This window comes from Squalius cephalus (assembly GCF_949319135.1).
Source record: "Squalius cephalus genome assembly, chromosome: 7".
Classification (NCBI taxonomy): domain Eukaryota; kingdom Metazoa; phylum Chordata; class Actinopteri; order Cypriniformes; family Leuciscidae; genus Squalius; species Squalius cephalus.
This window is the reverse complement of record NC_137128.1, coordinates 850,614-871,265: the sequence shown is the minus strand read 5'-3', so window position 1 is coordinate 871,265 and position 20,652 is coordinate 850,614. Positions and strand designations below refer to the sequence as shown.

Below are 20,652 nucleotides of genomic sequence, written 5' to 3'. Positions count from 1 at the left end.
GGTTGCTGCTCATAAGTCATTCTGAATAGACACATAACACACATATATTTAGAAAGCCAACCCTTGAGAGTTTATAGTTCAAGACTCAAAATTAACCAGACTGTTATTAATATTGAGATATATAAGCTCAAACATAAAAACAAAAACAACAAATATTAAGAATATATTTATTAAATGTATAAAAATATTATTTGAATTTAGGATATCAACTTATAACCACAACTAAAGTGTAGCCACAACTGTGGCCATGCTTCATTTCAAGTCTGAGGATGATATCTCGAAAATTATGCATTTTATGATGCCTATTGTGTGACTATGTCAGGGGAGGATTTCAGAGAAGTTTTTTAGAAGGCTACAAGTTTCTCATCAAATAGTTTATTGCCCTATAAACACCAATTTGCATTCTCTACATTACATTCAGACTAATGTCTGGCGAGTAGAACTGCCCCATTCCTGTTCTATTCATTTAAATCGACTAACCTTTCACACCTTCATTATTCTTTTATCCTTATTCTTTTGTTTGAATTCAGCCATTACAGCCTTTCTTCTGGCATAATGCTTTGCCATCGACATGTAAATCCCACTACACATGAATAATCCACGTATTATCTTAAGTCTTGTTACAAAACAAACAATAAAAAAACTATTATTGAAACTTTAAAGTCGAATTATTTTTTAAAAATGATTGTATGGAATAGAAAGCTCCTGCAGCAGGTGCATTAGCACAGGTGCATTAGCACAACAGGTAGCCTCAAGCTACATGACACAATTTAATTTATTAATATTACACTTTTACTAAGAGCTCACTTTAAAACACCATCGAGTATTTATATCATATTCCGGTCGCGGTTAAACATGTTTTCAATTAAAAAAACGATTTTGAAATATGTTATATTTAGCATTTTATGTGAAGCTATGGGCTATGCTTACCTATAACTTTATTCTTTATTCATATAAAAACACCCCAAATCTCACGAAAATCAAACACAAAACACACATACTTAAATCATGCGTTTATTAGCTTCTAGTTTCAGGTGAAGAGATGTCACTTTCGCTTTGTTATCACGGATGTCCAGAATGAGGAAGTGTGGACATGACGCGTCATGCAGAAGAGGTCACGATGAACCACGTGAGATGATTGACATGCTGTACAGCTTATCATAATCATTCGAGGTCAAATCTGACGCGATTCAGGAAGAAGAGACACACATCTCACTGTGTTCGCTGTTTGAGTTGTTCTGATCGCATAAGGGTCAATATCACTGTAGGGTGCCTTTTGGTGTCCTGAACATAAATAACTCATTTGCCATGATAACTCAACATACAAATGACTATGAAAGGTGTGTTATATTAGGCTAAGTTTTTTTATTCATAACAGAAGCATTACTTGGCTCTTTAGATACATTTTCAATATTTTCTTTAGTTTTGTATGAGAGGATGTATGTTGTTTTGCTATGTCCCAGGCACTGCTCATTAAATTTGAATGAGAGTAAAATAGTCAAAAAAAATAAAAAATAAATAAAAATTCCTATTAATATTTTGTTAAATAAGATATTACTCAAATTGAGTGTATTGATCATTTTGTAATAAAAACAATATTTTTATTTAATAAAAAAGAAGAGTTTGTCCATGTCCCTTGAATGGTTGTCCACCCTGTCGTATTGCGGAATCTGTCCCTTTAAGAAAAGGCCATCACCATTAGTGACATCATCACAACAGATTTTTTTTATATCTTCAGTGGCGGGAATTTCAACTGCTGAGGTGAGTAGCAGCTGACTTTTCAACTGACAAATTTTCTTCATATAAGTTTGCTTACTTGTTTTGCCAAATCTTAACATGTCCACCCTGTCGCCATAAAATATACAGGAAGTGATTAAAATACAATATTTTCAAAATATGTAAGTTTAAATATACCAAATTCTCTTCAACAACCAGACTAACTATTTAGCTAGTCACAGTTTGTTGTAAGCTAATATGCTAATTGAAGCTCAAAATGTCCACCCTGTCGTTGTTACAAAATGTCCACCCTGTCGGCCACTTAGACTTGATAGGGTGGACATACACATGACAGGGTGGACATAGCATTCATTTGTAGTTAATATTGCAATTTATAGAAATGTTATATTACATTTTATAGAAAATTCTGCTGTAGATAATAGTTGTAATTAAAAAAAAAAACATTGCTGTTCTCAGGACATGCCTCTGTGTGCGGCAGAAAGTGCACGGCAATACAGAAAACGCCGGGATGCAAACCCCGAACAAAGAGAGGCATACCTTAGGAAAGAAAGGGAGAGATGGAGGAAAGATAGAGATACAGGGAAGAAGAAATGTATTAATGACCTCACAGAGAGAGAAAAACGTTCACAAAGGAAAAAATGGAAGGAGGCAAAGAAAGCTGCCAGAGCTAAAGCCAGGGCAATAGTGGAGTTTCAGACTCCAGAACCACTGGAGCTGGACTGTCCACCACAGCTAGGTCCCTCAAGGTTAGTATAAATGTAGTATGGAAATAATATGAAGGAAACATAACTCTTAGTCAAAAAATTGATTAATTATAGTCACCTATATAATACCTAGATTATACTTACAAAATATATTCCCTGGGTATAGATGAATAATTTAGTTAGGGGTGAAATAGGCCTAATCAACAGTGATTGGCCTAAAAACCTGACAACAATTTATGTATTCTAGGCAGCGCCTTCAAGGAGAAAAGAGTCGAGAAAGAAGAAAGAAGAAAATTATGAAAGAATTGAAAGAGTTGAAAGCAAAACTGGCAAAGGAGAAGAGAAAAGGGGAAAAATACAAAAAGAGGTACCAGAGGATGAAGAGAGAAGCACCATCAGTGTCTCCTCAATCAAAAGTCAGGGAATTGGTAAAAGGCCAAAAAGTTAGGTCACCCATTAAGAGAGCCCTGCTATTTCACACGACCCTGGTTGAGAACATCAGACAAAAATACAGAAACGCAAAAACTGAGAGAGAAAGACAGCTGATTGCCAGGGTGACTTCTGGAAGTATTTTAAAAAAATACAGACTCCAGAAGTACACACAAAAGGCATTTGGCTACTCCAAAAAAAGAAATGCAACCCTCAGTGTGGATCTTTGTGCAACCATAAAGAGAAAAGAAAGTGGTGCAGCTCTGGAGATCAAGAGGAAAGTGAGGTCTTTTTATCTCCGTGATGATGTTAGCCGTATGACACCAGGCTGCAAACAAACAATCACACGACAAAAGAAAAAAATGCAAAAAAGATTACTCACAGACACATTGAAAAATCTACACAGAAAATTTTTGTCTGAGCAGCATGGCCAACTGTCATACAGCACGTTTTGCCGGCTAAGGCCATTTTGGGTTGTTACACCCACAGAGGCTGACCGCAACACGTGTTTGTGCAAAACACATGAGAACACACAACTTATGGCAAATGCCCTCCACAGTCATGGTATATTGTCTACCAAAAGTATAGAAGATATGGCAGATTCAATCATGTGTGATTCAAAGGGAAAGGCATGTGCTTACAGTGAGTGTAGGGAGTGCCTCTTCAGTGTATATCAAACCCTTAAACAACCTGGGGAAGCAGAGGTTTGTGTTGCCCAATGGACCACAGAAAGGATCCATAAAGAAGACAAATCCTCCATGATTACAGTCAAAAGAGATCTCGTAACAACCGAGTCTGACCTGGTTAGCCAATTTCAAGAAAGGCTCAGCAGATTTAAGCAACACATCTTCAACATCAGATGGCAATACACAGCCTACAGGCAAATCAGGGAGACCCTAAAAGCAGACGAGTGCATGCTGCACATTGATTTTAGTGAAAATTACTTGTGCAAATACAGACAAGAAATTCAAGCAGTCCACTTTGGAGGATCGCACCAACAGGCAACTCTCCATACAGGGGTACTTTACACTGCTGAAGACCAGTCACCTCTTTCCTTCTGCTCCATTTCTCCAAGTCGCCGACATGACCCTACAGCTATTTGGGCCCACCTTGACCCAGTACTTGGTATGATAAGGCAAAGGTTCCCTGAAGTTAAAAAACTTCACTTCTTCAGTGACGGGCCAGCCACTCAATATCGGCAGAAAGGGAACTTCTACCTACTTTCCACAGAACCATATAAACTAGGATTTGAAAATATCAACTGGAATTACTTTGAGGCAGGACATGGCAAGGGGGCACCAGATGGTGTTGGTGGAGCATTGAAGAGATCAGCAGACAGAGCCATCAAACATGGAGAGGACATCCCCAATGCATTAATCCTTTATGAAAGACTGAAATCTACCAACTCTTCAGTGGAGTTATTTTACATAAGTGAAGATTATGTTGAATCAAAGCCAGAGGTAAGAAAATAACCTAAATGTACACCTTAATTTTTACAATTACTAACTAAAAATTATTATGAGTCATTGAATTCTCAAGTTCATACCATCTCTCTTCTCATTATAAGATACCTGCCATTGCTCCAATAAAAGGAACAATGAGGGTGCATCAGGTGCTAAGTGTGTCACCAGGCAAACTGAAATACCGGGACATCACATGTCTCTGCAAGAGAGAGGCTGGTATGTTGGATTGTCCCTGTTACCAGTTAATGGATGCAACTGTAAGTGAAGAGCATAACCATGCCCCTGCATTTGATGGTACAAATGAAACCAGATGGCGTCCACAATTCATTGAGGCGAAACACATTGGAGAATGGTGTGTGGTGAATTATGAAGACGAAGCCTATCCTGGCATTATCATTAAAGTGGAGGAGCACACCATTATGGTTAAGTGCATGCACCGGAATGGGATAAATAAATTCTTCTGGCCTAGTCCCAGAGAAGACATTACCTGGTATGCAGACCAACAGATTCTCTGTCTGATTACAGAGCCACAAGCTCTCAATAAACGCTCTGTACAGATAGACAAGGCTTCATGGAGGTATATTGAAGAGCAGTTTAGATGAGCGGAGTTTAGATGAACAGGAATCTGTTCTTTAAAATGACTTATTGCTCGTGTTATTGTTTGTTAATGTATATCCAGATTTCTTTTCAGAAGTGTGTTTCTCTGTTATGTGGTGTTTACATTAGGTTTTTAGTTAATTTAAACCCCAGTAGAACCACACTGGAATACATTCAGGCAAGGATTTGAAAGATCGAATCGTGTTCTGAACACAAATGTATATTTTTTTTTTCTAAATGTCAGTTTGGGGCAAATTGTTCCACGTGTTGTAAATGTTACAAATTTTACAAATATTTCTTGGCCACAAATAAAAAACTAATTGTTACATTTAATGTACTTGCTTTTTCATGTTTTGTTATTATAATTTTCCTTATGTTTACATTTTTCTGAAAAGACGGGCTGGTTTTGAACTCCCTGCCTGTTTCATCTCAACCAGAGAGGCCATTCTAAATTCTCGGTTATATCAATGTGATTGAGAATGTAACTATATATTTATTTTTTTTAAGTTGAATAAATGTTTCATTGTCATATTTTGTCATGCTTTTTGTGTTCTGCTTTATGTGTCCACCCCGTCGTGTGCTTGTCCACCCCGTCGTGTGCTTGTCCACCCTGTCATGGGCTCGTCCACCCTGTCATGGGCTCGTCCACCCTGTCATCTTGGTATTTTTAAATAATATTTAAAATAATAATGTAATCATACCTATATAATCCATTGTGCTAGGTGTGGGGGCAATAACATGCAAACAAAAAACTGCGTCCGAATAATCAAATATTTCTCCAAATAAGAAAAAATACATGTGCGAATTGTATGAGTTTCTCTAAAAACACATTGTTTACATAAAATCTTTTATGTATTTATAATTTGAAAGCAAAAAAATAACCCTGTTTAGGAAAGGGACATCATACCTTTCAGAAAGTATAATTTGTATCTTAATAGTGCAATGAAAACATATTTAACAGTAATTTATATGTCCACGACAGGGTGGACATATCTATGCTTTATGCTCTAAAAAATGGCCCATAATTAAAAAAAAAAAAAAGTGGGAGCTCAGATAATATATTTATTATAGTATTTGAGTGTCTACTATTATGACATGACATAAAGCGAATGGTAAATTAAAATCAAAATGTGTGAGTATTGTGAGGGTTGAAAGGCACTCTATGGTGATATTGACCCATAAATGAGTGTAAAATGAATACAAATGTTTTTCTGTATGGCAAAATAATTTACTAACATGTGATAATTAATATTTATTTCTCCAAATATGCGCACTATTGGACTAATAGCCCTGTCGTATGCTGTATATTATATGTATTTGAGCACAAATAAACCGGAGAAGACGAGAAAGAATGTCGAGTGAGTGATTATTTCTATTAAAAATAACGATCGTTACAGATTAATTATTTTGCACTCCTGGCATAAATTAAGAAAATAATGTCACTGCAAACCAGTTTAATCATAAACAGTGGTCAAATATCGAAGCTGGAGCCTTAAACCTTTCTTATAATGCTGAGATTGTCCAGATCAAGTAAGAGTGTGATGTTTTAAAGAGTAATGATGATTTGCTGATTTTGAACAGCAAAAGTTTGGGATCACCGGTGATCCCTGACGGGGATCTATTTTCTATCTATAGGTCATCTATCTATGACCTATTTTCAGTTGAAAGTCTTAAAAGGTCTTAAATTATTTTGTCCTATAAAAATAAAAACACGATACCAGAGATCAACTTCTGAAAACTGCCATGCGTACCCGAGTATTAAACAAGAAACTGCCCGTACCCTAAGAAATGATCGCTAGCAAACGAGATTGTAAGTAAATGAAAACATACAACAAATAAACTTGAAAATATCACCACAAACAAGGCACAGTAATTTGTTCAAGATTTATATTTTGACTATAAACCAACTACACTTTTCATCACTGACTTCTATTAATTTACCGAACCAAAGAAGTATTATCAGTGCACACTCGTCACACAAAGTATTCGGTCAATGAAGTGAAATGTAGTAAGCACATACACCAATGCAGATCATCAGAAAGTCTATGTACTACTAGAACTTGTCTAAAACTTTAGGCATTTGAATTTTTATTTTGAACGGTATTGTAAAGATGTTGCCGTCTCCTCGAGTTGATACTACGACTAGTGAGCTCAATTGTGTTGTGGGGATTTGGGTTTTATGTATTAAAAAATGAATACATTATTTTTCCCATTTAAAAAATACGTAGCCCGGTGATTGACACCTCCGAGGCAGGGCAGCATTTTTATCCCGAAAAATAAAAAAGAAATGCTGTGCCCCGCAAGGTGTGGAGCCTCAAAATTGAGGAAAGGATAGTGGAGATGTGGCAGGAACACCCGTGTGTCTTTGACATAAGTGACATTTCCTATCATGATCACTCATTGAAGGAGCAGATGGAGGGAAATTCCTTTGGCACTTCAGGTACCTAAGTAAATAATTGTTATAACTTGTTAACGCCGAAGCAGATGGGCCTACTGTGTGGGGGAGTGTGTCCTCTCATTAGAATCAATTTCTACAGTCACTCGTATTCGATATCCCTTTCAAACCCCTACTGTATGCTTGTATTGCTAATTTAATCAAATAAGAGGAGGAGGGGTGCGTGTCTGTGAGTGTGAGAAATAGAGAGAATGTAGATTACATTGCATATTTAAACCTATAACACAATATTCTAGGTGAGGTCTTACTAATGCATTGTAGAGTTTTAACATTACTTCCCTTGATTTAAATTCAACACTTCTCACTATATATCCGAGCATCTTGTTGGCCTTTTTTTATAGCTTCCCCACGTTGTCTAGATGAAGACATTTCTGAGTCAACATAAACTCCTAGGTCTTTTTCATAGTTCCTCCCTTCAATTTCAGTATCTCCCATATGTTATTTATAAGCACATTTGTATTGCCTGCGTGCAGTACCTTACACTTTTCTCTATTAAATGTCATTTGCCATGTGTCTGCCTAGTCCTGAATGCTGTCCAGATCATTTTGAATGACCTTTGCTGGAAGAAAGAAATTGTGTAATATATACTAAGTTTGGTAATAAAAATTTTGTACATATTTTTTTATTTATCATTTATTGAAAAATTTTTTCAATTATGGATAACTATGGTTACTTTTATTTCAGTTTGCCCTATAGAAGACATTTTCCACATTTACAACAACATTGTGCACACAGATTGGACATTTTGCTGGGCAACACATTTTGTTAAATACAGAAACCTACAGCGTTTGTTTAAACATTGCCTCAATGGGGAATATGCCTTGTATCTGTGACCTTCTTGAGTGTTGTTGGAGTACTTTCGGTGTTGCTGTCGGTAGATTTCATTTCCTTACGTTCCCAACCGCTAACGATGAAACGGAACGAATGTTTACAGTGCTGATGATGTCATCAAAACGAGACGGATTTTGTTCTTGAACAACTATACAGCCATGCATAAATTGCTTGCCGACAGTCGTCTGTCCGCACAGATCATTTCATGAATAGCAGTACAGACGACTTCTGTTTGTTATAAACTGAATGGGATTAAATATGACACTCGGCAAGTACTTTTATGGCAGACCCCTGGGACCCTTGTCTCTCCCACATACATTGCTGTTGTTTTTTAGCTGACCCTGCTGCTTCACTTGCTTTTATTTTTGTCTCATTGAAATTGCCTGGCAGGGAGCTCTCCCAGCGCTGTTAAAGGGATACTTCACCTCTGGGAAGATGAATGTGTCTTTAAAATAGGCAAGGCAAGGCAAGTTTATTTATATAGCACATTTCATACACAATGGCAATTCAAAGTGCTTTACATAGAAGAAATTAAAATAATTAAAAGAAATAAGAATAATTAAAACAGTTTAGAAAAATAAAAAATAAAATACAGTACAGATAGTCGGACGAGCATTGGCACAGTGCTCATTCAGTAAATGATTAGCTAAACAGAAGTGTTTTGAGTCTGGATTTGAAAGTGACTACATTAGGAGCACGTCTGATCTCCTCTGGAAGCTGGTTCCAGCTGCGGCTGGCATAATAGCTAAAAGCAGACTCGCCATGCTTTGAGTGAACCCTTGGTATTTCTAGCTGATATGATCCTAGTGATCTGAGTGATCTGTTGGGTTTATATTCAGTGAGCATATCTGCAATGTATTGAGGTCCAAGGCCATTGAATGATTTATATACTAGTAATAATACTTTAAAATCAATCCTAAATTTAACTGGGAGCCAGTGTAAAGACCTGAGGACTGGTGTGATGTGTTCATATTTTCTGGTTCTGCTCAGAATCCTGGCGGCAGCGTTCTGTATGAGCTGCAACTGTCTTATGGTCTTTTTGGGAAGGCCAGTGAGGAGTCCATTACAATAATCCACCCTGCTGGTGATGAAAGCATGCACAAGTTTCTCTAAGTCTTGTCTGGAAACAAAGCATCTAATTCTTGCAATATTTTTCAGATGATAGCATGCTGATTTAGTTATTGCTTTGACATGACTACTGAAACTAAGGTCTGACTCTAGTGTCACACCAAGATTCCTGACTTAATTTTAGTTGTTTGACCCCTAGAGTGAAGGTATGCGTTCACCTTCAGAACTTCATCTTTGTTTCCGAACGCAATGACTTCAGTTTTGTCTTTGTTTAACTGAAGAAAGTTTTGACACATCCAACTGTTGACTTCATCAATGCATTGGCACAGGGAGTCAATGGGGCTGTAATCGTTAGGTGATAGGGCTAAGTAGAGCTGTGTGTCGTCTGCATAGCTGTGGTAAGCAATTTGGTTCTTTCTCATTATTTGGCTCATTGGGAGCATATACAGGTTGAACAGGAGTGGCGCAAGAATTGAGCCTTGAGGGACTCCGCATGTCATGGATGTCCACTCAGACTTATGACCTCCTATACTCACATAATAACCTCTCCCATCTAAGTATGACCTGAACCATTTTAGGACTATCCCAGAAAGCCCCACCCAGTTTTCCAGCCTGTCAAGAAGTATGTCATGATCGACAGTGTCAAATGCAGCACTGAGGTCGAGTAGTAACAGCACCGATAATTTGCTGATGTGGGAAGTGTGTCAAGAGTGCAGGTTGATGTTTTAAGGTGCTGTACTGTTTCTTCCAAAATTTTGCCATCAATTTCTTTGAAATCAGACATAGTAACTACTTTCTCAGGCAGTTTGATCTGTCTGACCCCAGGGCAACTCAAGGATGTGCTGATCACCTTTCTGATATTATTGATTTTCTCAGAGAAGAAAGAAGCAAACTCACTGCACTTGTTGTCTGAGAGCAAAATAGGTCATTTAAGTAGAAGAAATGTGAAGAAATTTTTGAATTTGGAGCTTTCTAGACTGAGAAAAGCCAGAAAATGTATTTTTGGCTTATGTGGATGAAAGACAACAACTCCCAGAATGCACTTGCTTCGCTGCCTCAGGAGGCCACGCCTACCGGTAAGAGTGCGCAGTTGAAAACAACAAAGCTAGCCTTAGTAGCCTACGTGATGAGTTTGCGAGGGTGTGATGGCCCAAGCCACACAGGATGAATAACCGGCAAGGCAGGGTAACAGCCAGCAATGGTAATATCGCATACAAGCCTACCAGTACACAAGTAAAGTTATTTTTTCAGTTAGCCACACCCCAAACAATTTATGATTTGAAAACACAGATCACATAGTTTATTTCAGGTATAACATACATTTATTTGCTTTAGCCATACACTGTTTAAATGGAGTGCACACATTTTTACATTGTAGGGTTATGTAAATTTCTGTTCTATTAATCATTGTTTCTTTGTTACCATGTTGGAGAGAAGTCTGTCCTGGGGGAAGAAAGGCGTGGCCAAGGGTGGAGGGCTGTGATATCCTGTGACCTGCCAATTAAGCCATACCATGTGCTGCCATGTTGGAGGGGGATTTTGGGTTTAGTTTGTTTTGCTTTGTAGTTGTTTGTATTTGTTGTCCATTTTGTTTTCCCTTTTGTGTAAATTGGTTTGGCTAAGCCACTATATATGTTTCTTTGTGTCTCATTCAGTTAGGTCAGGTTGTTCAGTTCATATTCTGTTTGTTGTATGCTGTTTTGAGTATAGTTATATTTTGTTGACCTCTTTTATGGGCCTAGTTGTTAACTTTTTGGTTTCTATTGCTTAGTATTTTTGGGGGTAAATAAAAAAAAAAACATTTTTTTCAACAAGAAACTCCTGTTTTCCTCATTGCCAGACTGTTTGGTCCGTGACAATTGGTGGCAGCGGTTGGATTATCCAGTTGAGGAAACAGGTTTTTTTTTTTTTTTTTTTTTTTTCTCCAGTTTTTTTTTCTATTCCTTGGTTGCTGATCCCCCAACACTGAAGAAAGATGATGAGGGGAAAAGGTGGGAAAAGACTTGGTGGGTCTACAGTGGCCCAGGAGAAGCAAGCCAGTGAAGAGGAAGAAGGTGGAGCCTCAGGAGGGGCTGAGGACATAGAGGGGAAGGAGCCAACGCTGTCTGACTTGATGGCCATTTTTCAGGCGCATATGGGGCAGCAGGACGCTCGAGAGGCAAGGCAGAATGAGGTAACTGCAAGACAAGAACAACGGTATAAAGCTCTTCAACACCAGTTTCAGCTTTTGCAGTTAGAAGTTCAGGCCCGAACAGCTGTGGCACCAAATCCGCTTGCAGAGGACTCTGATTCCCCAGATAGGGAGGTTCAATCATCCACTATGCACCTTCTGCCAGACCCAGCTGAGCCCATGATGACCACTCAAACAGGGGCCTCTACAGGTCAGTCTTGGTTGCAACATAAGCCCAGGTTGGACAAATTAACTGATAGTGATGACATTGAACATTTCCTCGTTACATTTGAACGCATTGCGGTAGCATGCAGGTGGCAAAAAGCTGATTGGATTTTTCAGTTGATACCATTACTAATGGGCAAAGCTAGAGGAGCATATGTGCAAATGGACATTGATGACTCCCTTGACTATGATCAGGTAAAATCAGCCATTCTAGCTAAATATGACATTAACCCTGAGACCTACAGGCAGAGATTTCGTTCCCTAGAGGTGAATCCTGATGAGAGCCCCAAGGAGTTGTATGCACGGCTCAAGGAGCTTTATGGAAAGTGGATCCAGCCTAAAAGTAAAACCATCCAGGAAATTGGTGAGTTGATAATACTGGAGCAGTATCTGAGAATGTTGTCTCCTGAGCTGCAGGTCTGGGTCCAAGAGCACGACCCAGATTCAGCCATGGAGGCTGCTAGACTGGCTGAAGTTTTTGTGGCTGCCCGAAAGAAGGGTCAACCATGGAGCTACAACTCATGGAGAACTGCAAGGGACAATCGCCAATCAACACACCATCCAAGCACCGGGGTGGGTAAGTTTCCCACGAGGGAAAGCCAGCCAGCTAACAGACCAGTAAAATCCTTAGGGAGGAAGCCAATCTGTTATCTTTGTGGAGTAGAGGGCCATACGAAACCTATGTGCCCCAAAAACTCTGTTAACATGACTCAGATGTGCTTTGTACCGCGAACTCAGGAGGAACCTGAACTTAAGAAGGTCCAGTCTATTAAAATGAAAAATATTGAAGTTAATGGGATAATGCTCAAGGCTCTGCTTGATTCCGGAAGTGATCAGACTCTTGTTCACAGGAAGTTTGTACCTCCCAACATAATTAGCACGGAAGACACCATACCTATCTGTTGTGTACATGGGGATGAAAAGAGCTATTCGACAGCTGACATGTACATAAAAGTTGATGGGCAAATTTACCTGTTGAATATTGGGGTTGTCGATAGCTTACCTTTTCCTGCTGTGCTAGGGAGAGACCTTCCAGTGCTGTTTGATTTGTTGGAGTCAGACCAACGTCGAAAATGTAATGCAGTTGTTACCAGAGCACAGAAAACAAAATCCAATGACTACTCTGAGACTCTATGTATCCTGCCTTTCTATAATGAGGAGTTGGAGACCGCACCCGGGAAGTCTCGGAAAACTCGCAGACAGAGACGGCAGGAGAAGTTCCAACATACAGTGGTGAAACCACCAACTCATCCTGAACCTGAATTATCCGTAAGATTTCAAATTCCAGAGAACTTAATCGAAATGCAGAAAGCTGATCCATCTTTAGTGTCTCTCTTTCAGAAAGCAGAGGGGAAGGAGTTAGGAGCTGGGCAAGACTCCAACAGAGAGGAGTATGTTCTACAAAATGGCATGCTCTACCGTCAGCAGGGGTCAGTCTTGCAGTTAGTGGCTCCCCAAGCGACTAGACATACCATACTCACCATGGGGCACTCTGTTCCCTGGGCTGGCCACCTGGGTAAGCACAAAACTACAGCACGCATTAAACGCCATTTTTACTGGCCTGGCCTAAGCAGAGAGGTAGCTGAATTTTGTAGAAGCTGCCCTCAGTGCCAAATAACATCGGCTAAAACTCCCTCTAAAGCTCCCCTCCGACCCCTACCCATCATTGGCACCCCATTTGAGCGCCTGGGAATGGATATTGTGGGTCCTGTTGAAAGGAGTACATCAGGGAACCGGTACATGCTGGTCATAACAGACTATGCTACAAAATACCCTGAAGTCTTTCCACTTAAGTCTATTAAAGCAAAATCAGTGGCTTTCTGTTTGGTGCAGTTCTTTTCCAGAGTGGGTTTTCCTTCTGAAATACTAACTGACCAAGGAACTAATTTTATGTCTACACTGCTAAAACAGGTGTATCAGTTACTCGGTATAAGGAGCCTGAGAACTACACCGTATCACCCTCAGACAGATGGACTGACAGAGCGCTTCAACCAGACCCTGAAGCAGATGATCCGGAAATTTGTCAACGACAGTGGTACAGATTGGGATCAGTGGCTGCCTTATCTCCTCTTTGCCTACAGGGAAGTACCCCAAGCCTCCACTGGGTTTTCTCCCTTTGAACTTCTGTACGGGCATGAAGTACGGGGTCCTCTCTCGTTGCTGAGAGAGATTTGGGAGGGAGGCAAAGGGAAAGGGGAATCAATTAATGTAATATCCTATGTTGTTCAGATGAGAGAGCGGCTGGAAAGGATGAGTGAACTCGCCCAATCACATATGGTGGAGGCCCAGCAACAGCAGAAGTCCTGGTATGATCGATCAGCCCGGCAGAGATCTTTCAACATGGGGCAGAAGGTGCTAGTGCTCCTCCCCAGTGACGACAACAAGCTCCTCGCAAAGTGGCAGGGGCCATTCGCGGTTCTAAAGAAACTTGGGCCCACCACATACCAGGTAGCAACCCCAGGGCGGCCACGGTCAAGCAGGACACTTCACATAAATCTCCTGAAGGAGTGGGTGCAGCGACCTGAACAAAAAGAGGTGATGCTTATCAGAAGTGTGCAAGAGGAGGAGGAAGTGGATGAACAGTACTTGATATCAGCTGGGGCTCCAGGAGACCACAACCTCAACCACCTCTCGGAAGAAAAGCAGCTTCAGGTGAGAGAAATCTGTGGTTATGAAGTATTCCAGGAGAATCCTGGGAGGACCGATATTGTTGAACATGACATTGTTGTGAAGGAGGGTGCATCAGTGAGGAGGCTTAGTTACAGGATCCCGGAACGCCTGCTGGCCTCACTGAAGAAGGAGATAGACCTAATGCTGTCCTTGGGGATCATTGAGTCTTCAAGAAGTGAGTGGTGTAACCCAGTGGTCCTGGTGCCCAAGAAGGACGGAAGCATAAGGTTCTGCATCGACTTCAGGTACCTGAATTCCATTTCTCAGTTTGATTCATATCCCACACCGAGAATTGATGAACTGCTGGAACGATTGGGGAAGGCAAAGTACTTGACCACAATAGATCTTTGTAAGGGTTACTGGCAGGTTCCACTCACTAAGCGGTCCAGGAAGTTGACAGCCTTCAAGACTCCATGGGGTCTCTTCCAGTTTACCGTTATGCCATTTGGTTTGCATGGGGCTCCAGCCACCTTCCAGAGGCTCATGGACCAGGTACTGGGTGGTTTCACTGATTTTGCAGCTGCATATCTCGATGACATTGTCATTTACAGTACCACCTGGGAAGAGCACTTGAAACATCTGCAGGCTGTCTTGGATCGTCTCCATTCTACCGGACTGACCATAAATGCATCAAAGTGTGTCTTTGCTGCTGCAGAGACAGAGTACATTGGTCACATCATTGGAAATGGGATGATAAGGCCACAGGTCAACAAGATCCAAGCCATAAAGTCATGTCCCTTGCCACACACAAGGAAGCAACTACGGTCTTTCTTGGGCATGGCAGGCTTCTATCACCGCTTCATCCCACAGTTCTCCAACAGAGCAGCTCTTCTCACAGATATGACAGGATCTCGGTGTCCCAACCACATCCAGTGGACAGAGGAGGCAGTTGCAGCTTTCCAGGACGTCCAGCAATCACTGAGTAAGGAACCAGTTCTGTATAGTCCAAACTATGATGACGATTTTATTCTGCAAACAGATGCTTCCGATAGGGGTCTGGGGGCAGTGCTTCTTCAGGGACCACCAGACAACCGCCATCCAGTTGCTTACATCAGCCGGAAAATGTTCCCCCGAGAGGTGAGGTACTCAACGGTGGAAAAGGAGGCACTGGCTATAAAGTGGGCTCTCGACTCCTTCCGTTATTACCTCCTGGGCAGAGAATTCACCCTTGAGACAGATCATAAAGCTCTCCAGTGGATGGAACGAATGAAGGATACTAATGGCCGGATTACTCGTTGGTATCTGGCATTACAACCTTTCCGCTTCATCATCCAGCACATCCCTGGCAAAGTGAACGCTGCTGCAGATTACCTCTCTCGCAGTACCAGCGAGAGTCCTGAAGGGGGGGGGGGGTGTGTGATGGCCCAAGCCACACAGGATGAATAACCGGCAAGGCAGGGTAACAGCCAGCAATGGTAATATCGCATACAAGCCTACCAGTACACAAGTAAAGTTATTTTTTCAGTTAGCCACACCCCAAACAATTTATGATTTGAAAACACAGATCACATAGTTTATTTCAGGTATAACATACATTTATTTGCTTTAGCCATACACTGTTTAAATGGAGTGCACACATTTTTACATTGTAGGGTTATGTAAATTTCTGTTCTATTAATCATTGTTTCTTTGTTACCATGTTGGAGAGAAGTCTGTCCTGGGGGAAGAAAGGCGTGGCCAAGGGTGGAGGGCTGTGATATCCTGTGACCTGCCAATTAAGCCATACCATGTGCTGCCATGTTGGAGGGGGATTTTGGGTTTAGTTTGTTTTGCTTTGTAGTTGTTTGTATTTGTTGTCCATTTTGTTTTCCCTTTTGTGTAAATTGGTTTGGCTAAGCCACTATATATGTTTCTTTGTGTCTCATTCAGTTAGGTCAGGTTGTTCAGTTCATATTCTGTTTGTTGTATGCTGTTTTGAGTATAGTTATATTTTGTTGACCTCTTTTATGGGCCTAGTTGTTAACTTTTTGGTTTCTATTGCTTAGTATTTTTGGGGGTAAATAAAAAAAAAACATTTTTTTCAACAAGAAACTCCTGTTTTCCTCATTGCCAGACTGTTTGGTCCGTGACAGAGGGATTTAGAGATCGTCCAAAATGTCCGGGATTCGGCTTTTGCGTTCTACAGTCGCCATTCATTCATCATGTTTAATGTGGCGAGCAGGACGAGGCTGACGGCCGCGGGAGAACAGCACGAGGCCGGTGGCGTGTTTACTGAGACGCGCCGAGTCTCCCATCTCTCACGGAGGAGCGGGAATTTTTCTTAGCAATGGTAAAACGCACATCAACTGATCACTTGTTTAGCGTTCATGTAAACACTACATTCAAATTCACCAATCGGAATGAATTCAGTTAGATTGAAACAAAAGGTGTGCATGTAAACAAGGAATAGCGACCGCAGAAAGCAAAAGCTGAATCCCGTACATTTTGAACGATCTCGCCCGCCGGACAAGTCCAGGAAAAGGAGGATGTTTACTTACTCAGCTTTCTCCTACTATTCAGCTTTCTCCACAGAACAAGAGCCTGCTAGCTTAGCTTCCAAAGAAAGACGGCTGACACTGTGTACATTCTGAGTGAGATCCCACCTCCTATGGGCGGGCTGAAAACATGCAGAACAACGCCATCTACTGGCTGTAGTCTTTAGCCTCTGTCCAGAAAATCCTCCGATGACGCAAAATTTTGCGTCATCGGAGGATTTTTTCCAGACAAAAAATACATAAATCTCTTGTCTCAGGGGGATATGAGGGTGGAAAGCATGGTAATTCGAAAATGGACACAGGGCCAAGAGGGTCAGCAGCATTGTCCGCTGCCACTACCGGTCTTGGCAGGTGATAGACATTGGAATGCTGGCCAGCCGTTGACCGTGCTGTCCGACGTATGGCCACTTCACTAACTGCTGGAACAAACGGAGACAAAGGGGGTGAAGAGGGAGTAGGTCCTTCTGGTGCCCTGGTAGAAATAGGCACTAAAGGGGCTCGCCCAGTAGGTGCCAAGGCAGCTGGTAGAAGCTGCAACCGAGGGGTGGGTTGAGTAACAGACACTTGAGTGGGGGTTACCAAAGGAGCCTCATGCCTCAACACTAATAGATCATCCCCTGACAACTCGTCCTCTGACTGAGGCAGGTCAGCAAGGCAGCCTCACTTGGAGGATGGGCTTCAACCACAGCCTTCAGCAGTGCACGGTTGACCTGCCTGGCTTTGGTCGGTTCGTCCACTGGTGCAATTGTGTACACAGACCCTCCCTCTCTGGGCACTTTGAGGACTCTGTACTGTACAGGACCATAAAGGTCACGGAGCTTATGACGCCCCCGTGCAGCAAAATCACGAAACCACACTAGCTGGCCCAATTTAAGAGGCAAAGCTCATGGCGATCATGGTGATTCTTACGACGCTCTGGAGCAACCCGCAACCTCTCTGTAGCACCTTCGAAAGCCAACTGCAAGCGGGTCTGGTGCTCCTGAATCCACTCATGGACGTTTCCACCCACGGGATCCTGAACTCCACCTGACAGGAAGTCGACTGGTAGTCTAGGCTCCTGTCCGAACATTAAAAAGAACGGAGACTCCCCAGTTGACTGATGGGGGGTGGTGTTATAAGAGAACAGGACCTGAGGCAAGCAGGAACTCCAGTCCCTCTTCCGAGACACTGGCAGAGTGCGCAACAAGTTATGGAGCGTTCTATTGAACCGTTCGCATTGGCCATTCCCGGCCGGATGGTATGGCGTGGTGCGAGACTTTTCAATGCCATAAAGGCCACACAGCTGTTGAATAAGGGAACTCTCAAAGTTGCGGCCCTGATCAGAGTGGATACGGGCAGGAACACCAAACTTGGAGAACCACTCTACCACCAAAGCTTGGGCCACAGTGGGGGCCCGTTGGTCAGAGGTGGGAACAGCAAGTGTGTATTTGCTAAAGACATCAGTCATGACCAGTACATTTTCTAAACCACTCTGGGTGGGTTCTAACACTGTATAGTCAATGGCTACAATCTCATTAGGCCGTGAGGCCAACAGGTGCCCCATAAAACTAGAACTAGGACGTTGAGAGTCCTTACCAACTTGACACCTCTCACAGGCCTGACACCACTTGGACAAGTCTGCGGTCATACCCGGCCAATAACAGCGCTGGCGTAGGAGCTCCAATGTCCTTTCTGTGCCCTGATGGCCATGCTCCTGGTGGACCTTAGTAAACACCTCTTCCTTAAAGGAAGCAGGCACCACCACCTGCAAGACTACTTCCGCGCCGTCGGGGCGAAACACCCGGTGATACAGGGCACCACTCCTCTCAACCAGCCTGTCCCACTGTTGAAGTAACGTCAATGCAGGCCGGGACGCCCTTTGACGCTCTTCAAAGTTGGGACGCTGCTCACGTCTCCAAAACACTAAGACCTCCTGAATAACCGGATCAGCCTGCTGGAGGGTACAGATATCAGAAGTGGTGAGATGAGGCAGGGCCATGACAGCAGATTCAATTGCTTCAGGTTCCCGAAGAGCCTGCCGCAGAGGCTTCGGGAGTGATGTACCAGGAAGCATAGCTTCCATATCTGCTGGGACCGGAGGATACTGGCGGGATAGAGCATCCGCATTCTTGTTATTTCTACCCGATCGATACTTTACCTCGAAATCAAAGGACGCAAGCTGGGCTGCCCAGCGTTGTTCAGTTGCACCAAGTTTAGCCGATGACAAATGGCAAAGCGGATTATTGTCAGTGAATACCACACATTTATGGCCCAGCAGATACTCCCGAAATTTCTCCGTCATGGCCCACTTGAGTGCAACAAATTCCAATTTCATAGAGCTGTAGTTCACCATGTTGCGCTCAGTGGGCCTTAAACCCTGACTAGCGTAGGCTACGGGCCTAACCTTACCATATTGCTCTTGTGATAACACGGCACCAAGGCCACCATGACTTGCGTCTACCTCCAAAATGAATGGAAGTGAGAAGTCGGCATACGCAAGCACCGGAGCACTGGTGAGCCTAGCTTTCAGTGCTTCAAAGCTGCTATGGCACTCTTCTGTCCAGTTTTCAATGACAGCTCGCTCTGCCCTTCTCTTAGACTTGGTGGCACCCAAATGTGCCACAAGCTTGTGTAACGGGGCCGCCAGCTTCGCAAAACCCTCCACAAAGCGGCGGTAATAACTGGCGAACCCAAGAAATGACCGCAGCTCTGAAACAGTAGCAGGAGACCGCCAGTTGGATACCACCTCTACCTTGCTTGGGTCCGTGCCAACCCCCTTACTGGAGATCACATGCCCCAGATAACGCACCTCTTTCTGGAAAAAGGCACATTTGGTGAGCTTTGCCTTTAGATTTTCCCGTTGAAGACGGCCCAGCACTACTTCCAATCTCTCCAAGTGCTGCTGGATTGTGGAGGAGAAAACCACAATGTCGTCAAGGTAAAGCAACAAGGACTGATTTTGTTGGTCACCGAACAGCCGTTGCATCAATCTTTTGAAAGGTGCCGGGGTCATTACAAAGCCCAAAGCGCATGCGATTCCATTCGAAACGCCCAAAGGGCGTGCAAAACGCAGTCTTGGGCCGATCTGCCTCAGTAACTGGGACCTGGTTATACCCACTGGCCAGGTCAAGGGTAGAAAACCAGCAAGCACCCGTGAGTGCATCCAAGGATTCCTCGATGCGAGGAAGAGGGAAAGCGTCTTTCCGGGTTTTACAGTTAAGCTGCCTATAGTCAACACACATTCTTAGGGTTCCATCCTTTTTCTTAACAAGGACAATAGGACTGGCATAAGGACTGCTACTCTCCCTAATCACCTGTGCGTCAAGAAGTTGGTGAATGTGCTCTTTAACCAGCTCACAGGAACATTGTCTAAAAGAGGGATGTCATGGCTAATCAGGTTAGTACAACCAAGGTCTCCATCATGAGCAGAAAAGACAGAGCTGTATCTCCCAAGAATGGACTTTGCCGAACCCTGTTCTTCAGCAGACAATGATGAAAGGTCCATGACAGCTATCTGATCCTGTACCGTAGGAGCAGCAATCTGAGATGCCACTGTGGCCACACCTGAAGGTACCTCAGTGACTCCTGTAGGCAGGCTAACAACACAAACATTGTCCAATGTACCTACAACAGTGCGTGGATAAAGCAGCACATCAATAGTACCTACATTCACCACTGGGATGTAAGCAGTACCCCTTACCACCCAAACCAAGGCAGGAGACGCAAGAAGTCCAGCTGGTAGGCCAGAGCTGAGGGGTTCAAACAACACAGTAGTCTCAGAATATTGCGCTGAGCATGTGGTAGTGACTATTTTCATCACACCCCCAGGAATCCGGCAAGCCTTCCTGCC

General features: G+C 42.6%; 1 protein-coding gene across 1 annotated transcript; it reads left to right on the top strand.

Moving 5' to 3' along the window:
• Window positions 1-1,825: 1,825 nt before the first annotated feature.
• Window positions 1,826-4,935, top strand: LOC307161302 (uncharacterized protein; the record flags this gene model as incomplete). Its single annotated transcript, XM_079875929.1, has 3 exons — window positions 1,826-2,483; window positions 2,689-4,330; window positions 4,438-4,935. The coding sequence occupies exons 1-3, from the start codon at window positions 2,197-2,199 to the stop codon at window positions 4,933-4,935; spliced, it is 2,427 nt and encodes an 808-aa protein (XP_079732055.1). The 5' UTR covers window positions 1,826-2,196.
• Between the last annotated feature and the right edge of the window lie 15,717 nt (window positions 4,936-20,652).